The following is a 10,773-nucleotide window of genomic DNA, read 5'->3' as shown; positions in this document are numbered from 1 at the left end:
GGTCTTTGGTGATTGGTGATGAGGCTGTGCTGCTTCCATGTGTCGGGGTCGGCTTCGGTTTTGGTTGACTTTGACCGTCTTTGGCTGTGCATGTTGATGGGGGATAATTGCTTCCACTAGGCTTGTGTTAAACCAAAAGGCGGGCCCGCGCATTTGATGCGCAGGTTTGAGTGACCTATATATTCCAACAGCTTGGTCGACTTGCTCGTGGCTGGTTGGTGCTGGTGATTGCGCGGACAGCTCCAGAGGTAGCTAGCCAAAAAATGGTGGTGTTGTGATGTCGAGCGATGTTCCTCTCTGCAGTTGTCAAATTCTCTTTCAGGGCGGCGTGATTAATCTTTTTCCGATTGACGTATAGTCCAAACTCGCGGACAAGGGTGAGGGTCGTGAGTGACTATGTATGTGTGCTGAATGATGCTACTCCAGTAGGGAAGTACTGGCCGTCTGTTCGTGGAGACCAGGCAATTTGTCCAGGTCCAACCATACGGAGGTTGTCCGCTTGCCTGTTCGTAAGTCCCAATATTGCGGAACCGCATGCATGCATGGCGAGTGAAGACAGGCAGGCAGACAGACACGAGAGGATGCTCGGAGTCATCCAGGCAAGAGGAAGAAGGTCAGAAAGTCTCGTATTCAATAGTGTCGAACGACGCTCTTGGTCGTTGATACAGGACGGCGGCACATATCGCCACTCAGCTTATCGTCCGCCCATCGTTCTCGCCTCTCCTCCGTTTCTTAAATTCGAACATAAAAATGCGGAGTGTCCCCCTGCAAATGACTGACTGCCATGATGAAAGACCAAAAAACAACCCTTGGAAAATGCGTTTCTCTTCGTGACCATCTCGTTCTGCGTCTTGTCTGCGGAAGGGGCCGGCTGGCGCCGGAGGAAGACCTGGCGGCGGGGCCATGGTCCTCATGGGTGGCTGCCTTTCGTTTTGGATTGCGGAAGGCATCAGACTGCTGGGTTGGTCCAGGGGATGACTTCGAAATCAGCATCGGAATCAGCCTCCACGTACTTCTTGAGTGGAATGGCGCGCCTAGAGCGTGTACGCGGCTCCATGAGATGCTGAGAACCAGAGAAGTCATCATCGGCGTTGTCGTGGGACACCTTCTGGCGCTTGCGAGGACGTCTCTCGGTGGTGCTCTCTGATTTGGCTGGAGCAAGAGTGATCTCAGGCAGGTCGCTCTCCAGCGTTGGAGGTTCACTCGTGGCTTCAGGGGCCATGCTGCTTAACTCCGCTGGATCGCTTGGAAGTAGATCCGGAGAGTTAGGAAGGCCATGCGGCTGGTTCATGACGGTTGTGAAGAACTCTGAGTGGTCAGGGTAGTCCGGCAACGTGATGTCAGAGTAACCACGAACGGCTATGTGTTGTGTGTTAGCGGAAATCGGGAGATTGAATGCCAGTGACTTCCGCCAATGCCATGAACTTGGATCGATTACATGAGGGAGTCGAATGTGATGATCGTCATCTCTTGACGTAGACGCCAGCCGACAAGAAAGGAAAGGAAGGAAACATCTCCTAGGAAAACACATCGACGTACCTGGGGCAACGCCCCCCCCCCCCCCCAAAAAAAAAAAAAAAAAAAAAAAAAACATTTAGCGCACTGTCGGCGCTATAAGACACCGCAACCAAATCGAATCCCACAAACTGGAAAACTTCAGTCTGGAAAATCTGAAATGCCCAAGGGCTGGAAATACCGGAAATTCTTAAGCTCTTCTTCGGCAGGGGGCCAATGGGCACGGAGCCCGGTGCGACAACTGTCTGATTGTTAGTATGACCACGGAGGTTACGCACAGAAGTGAGCATGAGAAAAGAGAAACAAGAAAAGCGACAATGTAGACAAAGTGGTTGAAGGGGGCAAGCAACATGTCAGTAAGTTCTCAGCGCTGTCTGCATACGGTTATCATCGACTCCTCGACGGAAACCACAAAGGGAAAAAGGAAACACAGTGATGGTCAGTAGCAATCCACTTGAGACACGGCAGACAATCACACAAGGGAAGATGTCAGTCTGCACTATACACAATGAAAGAACCAAATCAAGCAAAGCACTGTACATGAAGAATCGAGCAAGGAATATCCACAAGGGAACATGAGATTGTGTCGATTGCAAACGAAACCACGAAGAACCGTCGTACAGAAAGTGTGACCGCATAATGTTGACGAAGACATGGATGAGCTGAGAAGGAGGCAGAAAAGTGAAAGACATTGACCTAGACAGTCGGAATGTACTCGCCTGGGAAGGCATTGGTGGTGTACGAGATGAGGAACGGAAAATCTCATGGGCCTCCCACAGGGAGCCCGGAGTTTATCTGGGAAACGAGGTTAGCATGGCTCAAGAGAGACAATGGGTGACGTAGAGGGGTTTCTGTAAGCGACAGAGGGGAAACGAGCGGAGTGGAGATGTTAGGGGGCGATGGAAGAGAGATGTGATTGAGAAACAGCAATGTATCTCGTTGTTCCTCTTCGGCGAGGTCGTCTCGGCCTTGTTAGGCGGTGCAGATGCGGAGAAGGGAATCTCCCATGATGGTCTTGCGAGCGATGGGTAACAAGGGAAGTCCTTACTAGAGAGTCGTTAGCGAAGTGCGACGAAGAGAGTGAAAGAAGGGCATCAGTAGCAGGCAACGTTGAAGCGGACGATCGTTGAGGGGCTGCGAAGAGGGGCATTGGGAGATTGGGTATGACGTGCAAGGCATTGTGCCGTCCGGCCTGCGTGGGTTTCTGGATTGCGTGAGTCTTGGGCATGCTCACCATATAAGTCTGAAAACAATGGATGGAGCGCACAATGCGCTATCCATCGAGTGAGGAGCTGCTGGCGACAGTGAGCGGGTGAGTGGAGAAAGAGAAAGATGGAGGAGGGAGGCGAGGGGTTTTTATGGCGTCTGCTCGCGCTAAAATGCGTGACTAATCTGCTTGGACAGGAAGGGCAGTCCTCTAGCAATGCTAGGCATGATGGGCAGGGGCGGCTGGTTGGGCAGGGTGCTGTGGGCTGTATGGCTGGCTGATGGAGGTGGCAGAGGCCCAAAATAGCCATGCAGCACGCCCGAGTAGAGGCTTCCCGGTAGCAAAATAGAGCTCCCGCTGTGGGCATGAGGCCTGCAAGCCTTTTGAAACGTGCATCGTCTTGATGGTGATAGAAAGTGTAGAGGAGGGGGCTGGGCTGAGGCGCTGCGGCGAGCTCGCCGCCTCAGCGGACAAGGCACATAGACCAACGGCGACGCAACAAGCCTCGAAACAACGAGCAGCTGCAGCAGAAGATACAGAGCCTCCGATGGACGACCACAGCTCGCCATGTACGCTGAAGGATTCGGCGGACTTCCATGCAAGCAGCCAGGAGCGGAACAAAGCGATGACACGGCGAAGCTGCAGCACCAGGCAAACAACACGAGCGGCGGTCCACACAACAGCAATCAGCGGACAAGCAGACCGAGGCAGCAGCCTGCATCGTTAGCATCAAAGGGAGGCACTGCAGGTAAGTCTTATACACATCAAGGGAGGTGGCAAGGGTTGATGCGGATAACGACGCTCTGTCTTAGGGTCTTACTCTACAAGCGCGCTTTGGTCCGGATACTCTTTCTCCGCTTCTTCTTCGCAACGACCTCCTTTTCCGCGCTATCTTCGTCCTTTGCCTCTTCGAAGAGCTTGCGGCCGACGAGGTCTGCCAGCGACAGGACTCGCGTCTGGACCGTCTTGCCGTCACGCCGGTTCTTCCTGCACAGCGCACACCGTCAGCCGTCCGCCACAACATGCATGACACGACGCAAACCAACAAGACAAGGATACTAGAGTGAAGGGGGCAGGGCACAAAGCTGGAATGGGAGTAAGGAGACACATACCCTTCACGCCTCGATTGGCTAATCATCTCGGCGAAGTCCCAGAGTTTACCCTCGGCCATGATCTGTCCGGTCTGCGGATCTCTTTTCGGCATCCACTCATCGGCCAACCGCAGCGTTGAAGGGACACGGGCGTCGCGGGACTTGGAAACAGTGATGATACCTTCTTCTTCGAAGCGCTGGTAGGCGTTCTTCAAGGTCTCTTTGTTGACGGCCTCAAAGTAGGAGAGATCGCCTTGGTGATAGAGGGTTTTGCCTAGCTACGGTGGGAGACAAGGTCAGTAAGGGACATCCAGTGCCCGGATGAGGATACTTTGACATCGTCTTTATGAACGGATGGACTTACAAGTTGCGCATGGTCCTGTACTTTTTTCGCACTTAGCCATGGCGTGCCGGAGGAGCCCAGCGGCGGCGTCAGCATCATCAACGATACCGCGCCCAGCCAGCTGGCTTCGACGAAAGGCCAGATCAAGAAACAATAGAAATCATAATTCTCTCTTCCGCATTCTCTTTCCGCGTCGCTCAGTTCGGCGAATTCAGCTTTCCCGCTGTCGCGGTTCCTGGTGATCTTTACGACGTTGTCCGATTCAAGACCATTTAGGGTCTTTTCCAGATTTGCCGCCAGTCCTTCGGTAGGGAAAATAAACTCGCCACGGAAGAGCTGGGATAAGAAATAGACCTGATCATAGAGGTCTTGGTACGATATTCTCTGGTGCTCTGGACCACCGCCAAGCTTAACTCTGACATACATGGCGGCCGAGACAAGGGACTGGAGGATGAAGAGGTGGATTGTCATATTGCGATAGAACGACAATTGGAATCTATATGCGTCAGCAATTAACAGCTTTCGCCATTCAAACAGTCGACACGATCTCCATGGGAGACGTCCAGCCTGTCCAACAGTGACTTACCTATCAACAGCATAGTACGTATCTTCCGGAAGAACAGGGACCAAGCCGACCAATTGCGGCCCAAGAACATCAAGCGCACGCTCAACGACAGCGCCAGTTGGAAGGCCGCCGAAATGTGCTACTCGACCTCCCTGGTTGCGGACGCGTTCGCTCAACCAATCGACTCTCCGGATGAGCTCACTCTTGCCGACACCGCGACCCCTGAGAGTCAAAAGCACGGTGCCTACCAAAGCTGTCGGCATGACGACTGACACAGCATTGATTTCAGAGAGCACTCTGTATCCGAGCGTTCTCAGCAGCCTTAACCTGAGCTCTTTCTCATCCATTTTGTCTGCATCAATCTGCTGTGGAAGTCGAATCATACGCTCCTTCTGTTGATTGATGAAGCCCCTTAAGCTCCATGGCTCGTGGAAGCGGACATCGACACGGCCAAGCTTTAAAGACAGGACAGATGATGCCGAGAGGAAATCTTTCAGATTTTCCTTTGGCTTTGGCTGTCCAAGGAGTTCACTGATATACGAGCTGATATCCAAGGCATCAGAGTAGTTCCAGCAAAGAGGGACGTAAAAACTTACTCGACTTCAATGACCTTATCGTACTGAGTGCTCACCGGGCAGATTATGGCGTCGTCAACTCTACCAGACAAGACACTGTCAAGCAAGAAGCTCAAAATTCCAAACTTAGGGGGCAGAAGTTTTCCTGTCCTTGAGCGGCCGCCCTCTGCTGAAGTTAGCTTCATTGCCTTGAAAGCATGAAGCTAAATATATCCCACGAGGGAGGTGAGTGTAGGATATATTCAACTTTATTGAAGAGGAACTTACCAACAAAACACTCAAAGTTGAATCCATGGGTCAAGAGCGTGTCCATGTACGACTGGACCAGGGTAGTATAGAGTTGGTCGTCTCCAAAGCTCCGACGAATCCACATGGCACCTGTCCCACAAACTCAGCGAACGGGCACCCCAAAGGGGCTGAACACATCGAACCTGCATGCTGAAGGAATGATCCGACCAAAGGAAAGTTCAAATTGTCGCCAGCAACAACCGTGGGGAGAGCCAGGCCAAGCCGATAGCAGATCAATTGCATCGAAACATAGTCGACATGCGAACGATGGCAGGGGAGAAAAATTATGGAGTGTTTGTCCTTTTCTGCTTTCTCGGCAACAGCACGCAGACGGAGGACTTCTTCACTCGAGACGTGGATGCCTGAGAGAGGTTGTCAGCCATGCCTCCTGATGCATGTCCCGTCTTATCTGAGAACGACACATGGCCTGGCGGCCTTGAATTTTAACGCCCGTGGCACATCCCGAAAGCTTTCCAGGAGCAACTGGACCTGAGGCCGCGCATGGGGTTCTCGTCCAAAAACCAACGCATACATTGGTCTCTCAGAAAAGACTAATTGCAGGGGTCCTTGCATCTCATCCCTCTTGGACCCACCTTGATGGTAAGCTCTCGTGAGCAATTGCGTGGCGAAATAGTATGCGCCACGAATGAACCTCTTGCTTTCCATCTTGCATATCATATTATCGGTCATATCCTCGCAAACCTCCGTCAACTGGGTAAAGATCTCTCTCCTCCTCTTCTCCTTTCTCTCTTGCAAACCGTCGCCATTGGTATCGTCCGGACTTCCAAACCGGCCCTCCTGCTCCTCAGTCTTCACACGGCGCACAGCCAGCTCACCAATCTTGCGCTGCAACATTGGCGTCTGCATGATGCGTGACTTCATGGTCTCGCTGAAGCCGGAGTAGTAGATGGGCTGGCCGACGATCCTGTCGTAGCTGCGCCAGCCGGTGCCGGAGACGTACGAAGACAACTCGCGCAAGAAGTCCATCGGCGAGGTGCGGAACCGCGCCATGCCCTCGACCAGATTCCTGTCTGGAGATCCATTGTTGTCGTGTTTCGCGAGCGCAGTGGAGGAGTAGCCTGCGGGGTGCAGTGCGACTTGGTCGCCGAGGATGGAGAGGTCGGGAGCCGAGGGCGGGGGAGAGGGAGGCTTGGAGCTGTCGCTGGAGCTCATGATGGCCGAGGAGGTGGTGGTAGTTGGTGGTTTGATGTCGCGGCGGGGGGAACAGAGTTTCTAGGTAAGTTTGAAGCGGCTGGATGTGGATTAGGGAAGAATAACGCTGATCGCGCAGTCCATTGCTAGGTCGCAGGGTATGATATGCTTCTAGGTAAGTGTACACTGGCGTATGGCGTATGCTACTAAAGGTAGCCGCGGGGAGCAAGCTCGAGGCGTGCTAACAGACGTGCGCCAAGACTGGGGTAGAGCAGTTGCCGAGGTTGGGGTGGAGGAAAGGGACCCTCGGAGGGCGATGAGCTTGCGCTCCGCACACACACCACTTCCGAAGGACTCGATGATCTGCAGCGATCCACACCAGCTTTCTGACTCGGGCCAGCAGCACCACGGACGTCTCTGGTTGTCTGAAAGCCTCTTCTCCGCGTACAGCACACCTCCTCGTTGGCCGAAAGATGCGGCTCGAGTTCGAGTTCAGGCCCTGGAACCGCTGCCGTTGGGTATCGGCATTCAACGGTCGCTACCAGGAGACCGGTACATTCCTGAGGCTTCCTGCATCCGCGGTGGCATCGGTAAAACCTGCAGTTGAACGCCAGCAAGGCCCTTGAGGCTCGGGCTTCTTAGCTGGCTTTTGATGCGCCCAGTGACTCGGGGGTTTGGATGCACGGTCCATGCCTGCAGGTACCCCGTGCCTTGGTGATTGTTTATTCCGTTACCTCCGAAACACCTCTGCATTTAATATAGGTACAGCGAGAACCCACCCTGGGAAGATGGGATTGCGTGGCTTCACACAGTTGCTTGGCTGACTAGAACCACAGCTACTATGTAACTCACCCCCTCAAACCTCCCATGGATCCGTACTCAGAAGCATCAGTCTACAGCAGCAACCACCTATGCAAAACCTAGGCAACAACAGCATTTCTAGCCAACACCTCTCCTCGTGGTAGACCAAACCAACCTCACCTGAGCCCATTATCACCCACCATAAACCCACTAAACACACGAACAACAAACTTTTAAACCCCACAAACCATCTCACCAAACCAACTCAAACCTTCCCTTTCTCCGCCACCACATCCCCAACACGAAGCCGCGAGACATACAACGAACGCGTGGCGCAAAGGGCGCAGCAACACAACCGCTTACTTACAGTACCACCACCACACACGAGCACGCGCCCAGCGCGCCACACGGCACTCGTACTTCGCACCCCGAGCAGGCTTTCCCTGACCTGACCTGAGAGAAAAAGAAAGAGAAAGAGAGGTCCCCAAGCCACAAAGCCGACCGCGCCCCTATCCAAAAATAGCTTCTTACATGCACGCGTAGCGTACGCGTACAATGTCAAAGACAGAGACAGACATGTTCACGCACAAAGCCGACGGGGGCTTCACGCGGACGGACTGGGCGAGTGAGTGAGTAAGTGAGTAATTGAGCGTGCCAGCTAACCACGAGATAGGTAGGTAGATCGAATACTTCCGTTTCTTGACAGACTACCTAGGTACTTACGACGCAGGCGTCCAAGCAAACAAGCAAGCTATCAAGCCATCAACACCGCCTAATAAATCTCCCACAACGAGACCTTTCCGTCCTTCGAGCCCGCAGCAAGCCAATGCACGCTCCTAGCCTTGTCCTCTCTCCTCCGCCTCACCGTAGTAGTAGCGGTGCCTGCTTCTCGCGTGATCAGTACATCGCCTCCTCCCCCCACCCCTCCTCCTTGGGCCACACTGCCCGCGTCCGCACCCGCGCCCCCCACCTCCGCAAAACAAACAGCATAACACCCCTCCTTATGCCACTTCAGCACCGCGAGCTCCCGCAGCGAACGCGCAGCATAGACGCGTACGCGGCCGTCCCAGCCCGCGGTTGCGAGGAGGCGCCCGTCCGAGCGCGCGGTTAGGCCTTGTTGGCCTGCGTGCTTGGTGCTGAGGGTTTTGGTCTTGGTTTTGGGGGGTACGGGTGTGGTAGGGGTGGGGATAGGGGAGGAGCCTCCTGCAGAAGAGGCGTTGAGGAGGGTGCGCAGGTTGCTGGTGGTGGTGGTGGTGTTGGGGTTGGGGTTTGGGAGCGGGATTTTGGGGAAGCTGAGGGGGCCTGTGTCGGCTAAGGGTGGTTGCTGTGGTTCTTGTGCTGCTGACGATGATGCCGAGGCCGGGGTTTCGATTTCGACGCTCTGCTTGCCGTCTTTCTTCTCCTTCTCCTTCTCCACGCTCTGCTCTTCCTCCTTCTCCACAGCGCGCGGCTGCGGCACCTCTACCGACACGGGCGTCGGCACAGGCACAGACAGCTCAACACAGTGCAGCACAACCCTATCATCGGCGCCCGACGAGCAAAACCGCAGCGTCCTCGCGCCCTCAACCTCACCATCAACAGCAGACTTGGATTTCGGTTTCGGCGCCGAAGCCTCCGCCGCCTCCATCTCCGCCGCCGGGAGCACGCACACAGACAGCGGCGGCTGGGCATGCGGCTGCGCGACGTACAGGCGCGTCCAGCTGCTGCCTGAGGTTGCATCTAGCACGTGCAGCGCGATGTGGCCGCTTTCGTAGGCTGAGACGAGGCAGAGTGGCCCTGATGGGGAAGCTTGGGGGCGCGAGAGCGCGAGCGCCATTATCATGCCTGTATGTATGGTGAGGGCGTTAGTTTTGTGTGTTGTGTGTGGTGGGGGTGTGGTGGTTGTGGGAGGACAATGGAGGGGAGGGGTGGGTAGGTAAGGTAAGGTAAGGATAGGTAAGACAACGCACCCGTCTTGAAGCCCAAGCGCGGAACGATGCTCGTGCGGCGCTCGGAGGGCAGGTGCAGGACATCGATCTGTTCGTCGCGGACGCTGGGGACGGCGAGGACGGCTTCTTGGCGCGCGTTTACGCCTATGTCTGTGGCTGTATCTGTAGCCGCTGTGTTGGAGGTTGGTGTTGGGCCCGGCGCCGCGAGCATAGCAAAAGCGCAAAAGTTCAGCGTGTTGACCGTCAGCGAGTGCAGCAGCCAAGGCTGCTTGCGGGGCGCGCTGGCGTCGTCGACGGGGAGGACGGTCGAGAAGGAGGACTCGTCTGCTAGGGGGAGGTGCCAGACGCAGAGGTGCGAGTCGCGGCCGTGTCTGTGGTTGTGGAGAGGGGGGGTTAGTTGGTCTAGTTGCGTGTGGTGGGTGTGTGTGTGCGTGCTTGACGATGCGGTGCAGTGTGCTTGGGGTATTCCACCACGACGCCATCTATGCCCTCTCCCCACGCGTCCACAAACGAACGCCTCATCCACGCCACGGCCGCGCCTTCCGCGGTGCAGCGCGCCCCCACGCCGCGAGGGGAAAAGCAACTCCAACTCCACCAGCAAAAGCAAACCCAGCTCGACGAAAAGGAAACCCAGACAACCAGATAAAAAACCAATAAACCAAATCATAACAAACATAACAAAAGAGACATTCAAAACCTACGTGACAAAGTTCTCCGCACCCAGTTCGCCCAGCCCCAACACCGCACCCTGATGAGCCCGCCAAACAGCCACCGCCCGCCGCGTCGCCGTGCCCCACAGCACGACCCAGCCGTCGGCGTCGGCCGTCAGCAGGCGCGCGTTGGCGCGCACGAAGCGCGTGGCGTGCACGGGGGCGGCGTGCCCGCGGAGGATGTAGGCGGGGTGGGCGGGTGGGATGTGCGCCTGCTGCGTGGACATGCGTGCTGTGTTTCTTTTCTTTTTTTCTTTTTTTTTGTTTATTTGGTCCGGGTTGGGGTGGGTTGGTTGGCTCGTTTTTTGTTTTTGTTTTTTGGTGGAGAGTTAGTGATTTAGTGGTTGAGAGGGTTTGTTTTGCTTTTTTGTTTGGACGTGCTGTGCTGTGCAGGCAGTTGCTGGGTGCCGGGTGCTGGGGTCGTGGTGGTGTAGATAGATAGATTAGTGGATAGATAGAGGAGGAGGTGTGTGCGGTGGGCAATGCGGACCGAGGCAGCGATCGACGGGGATCTGTGGCGTGCGCTGAGGTGCTGCGACGACTCGACCAACAGGGAGGGGAGGCTTGTCGCTAGCCGAGACACCGCCGCTGCTGCCTT

The 10,773-nt window shown here is 55.3% G+C and overlaps 4 protein-coding genes across 4 annotated transcripts in view; 1 reads left to right on the top strand and 3 right to left on the bottom strand.

Moving 5' to 3' along the window:
* Positions 1-864: 864 nt before the first annotated feature.
* Positions 865-1,756, bottom strand: K452DRAFT_164094 (uncharacterized protein). The gene is made up of 2 exons (XM_033535703.1): positions 1,697-1,756; positions 865-1,646 (listed from the first exon to the last, which is right to left on the bottom strand). The coding sequence occupies exon 2, from the start codon at positions 1,592-1,594 to the stop codon at positions 950-952; it is 645 nt and encodes a 214-aa protein (XP_033399616.1). The 5' UTR covers positions 1,595-1,646; positions 1,697-1,756; the 3' UTR covers positions 865-949.
* A 1,743-nt stretch (positions 1,757-3,499) lies between these two features.
* Positions 3,500-7,011, bottom strand: K452DRAFT_268378 (uncharacterized protein). The gene is made up of 8 exons (XM_033538886.1): positions 6,178-7,011; positions 5,728-5,946; positions 5,564-5,674; positions 5,318-5,462; positions 4,743-5,264; positions 4,178-4,652; positions 3,835-4,091; positions 3,500-3,709 (listed from the first exon to the last, which is right to left on the bottom strand). The coding sequence occupies exons 1-8, from the start codon at positions 6,755-6,757 to the stop codon at positions 3,544-3,546; spliced, it is 2,475 nt and encodes an 824-aa protein (XP_033399615.1). The 5' UTR covers positions 6,758-7,011; the 3' UTR covers positions 3,500-3,543.
* Positions 7,012-8,227: 1,216 nt separating this feature from the next.
* K452DRAFT_247403 (uncharacterized protein) lies at positions 8,228-10,408 on the bottom strand. Its single transcript, XM_033538059.1, has 4 exons — positions 10,167-10,408; positions 9,487-9,836; positions 9,117-9,361; positions 8,228-8,687 (listed from the first exon to the last, which is right to left on the bottom strand). The coding sequence occupies exons 1-4, from the start codon at positions 10,400-10,402 to the stop codon at positions 8,310-8,312; spliced, it is 1,209 nt and encodes a 402-aa protein (XP_033399614.1). The 5' UTR covers positions 10,403-10,408; the 3' UTR covers positions 8,228-8,309.
* Positions 10,409-10,529: 121 nt separating this feature from the next.
* K452DRAFT_164049 (uncharacterized protein) overlaps positions 10,530-10,773 on the top strand; it is a 540-nt gene continuing 296 nt past the window's right edge. Inside the window, exon 1 of the mRNA XM_033535702.1 lies at positions 10,530-10,773. This exon is cut by the window's right edge and continues 296 nt beyond it. Within this exon, the coding sequence (XP_033399613.1) occupies positions 10,658-10,773 (116 nt within the window). The 5' untranslated portion in view covers positions 10,530-10,657.

The sequence above is a fragment of the Aplosporella prunicola genome (genome assembly GCF_010093885.1).
Source record: "Aplosporella prunicola CBS 121167 unplaced genomic scaffold K452scaffold_8, whole genome shotgun sequence".
NCBI classification, from domain to species: Eukaryota; Fungi; Ascomycota; class Dothideomycetes; order Botryosphaeriales; family Aplosporellaceae; genus Aplosporella; species Aplosporella prunicola.
Note: the sequence above shows the minus strand (reverse complement) of the source record. Positions and strands in the feature narration are given on the sequence as shown.

What these genes read in the sequence shown, in the direction of transcription:
- K452DRAFT_164094 (XM_033535703.1), bottom strand. Translation starts at nt 1,594, where the DNA reads ATGTTTTTTTTTTTTTTTTTTTTTTTTTTGGGGGGGGGGGGGGGCGTT.
- K452DRAFT_268378 (XM_033538886.1), bottom strand. Translation starts at nt 6,757, where the DNA reads ATGAGCTCCAGCGACAGCTCCAAGCCTCCCTCTCCCCCGCCCTCGGCT. An exon ending in ACGTACTATGCTGTTGATAG is followed by an intron (nt 4,653 to 4,742) that starts GTAAGTCACTGT and finishes TGACGCATATAG; the next exon opens with ATTCCAATTGTCGTTCTATC. An exon ending in AGCCAATCGAGGCGTGAAGG is followed by an intron (nt 3,710 to 3,834) that starts GTATGTGTCTCC and finishes TGCGCTGTGCAG; the next exon opens with GAAGAACCGGCGTGACGGCA.
- K452DRAFT_247403 (XM_033538059.1), bottom strand. Translation starts at nt 10,402, where the DNA reads ATGTCCACGCAGCAGGCGCACATCCCACCCGCCCACCCCGCCTACATC. An exon ending in GGTGCGGAGAACTTTGTCAC is followed by an intron (nt 9,837 to 10,166) that starts GTAGGTTTTGAA and finishes CCACAACCACAG; the next exon opens with ACACGGCCGCGACTCGCACC. An exon ending in GCGCTTGGGCTTCAAGACGG is followed by an intron (nt 9,362 to 9,486) that starts GTGCGTTGTCTT and finishes CCATACATACAG; the next exon opens with GCATGATAATGGCGCTCGCG.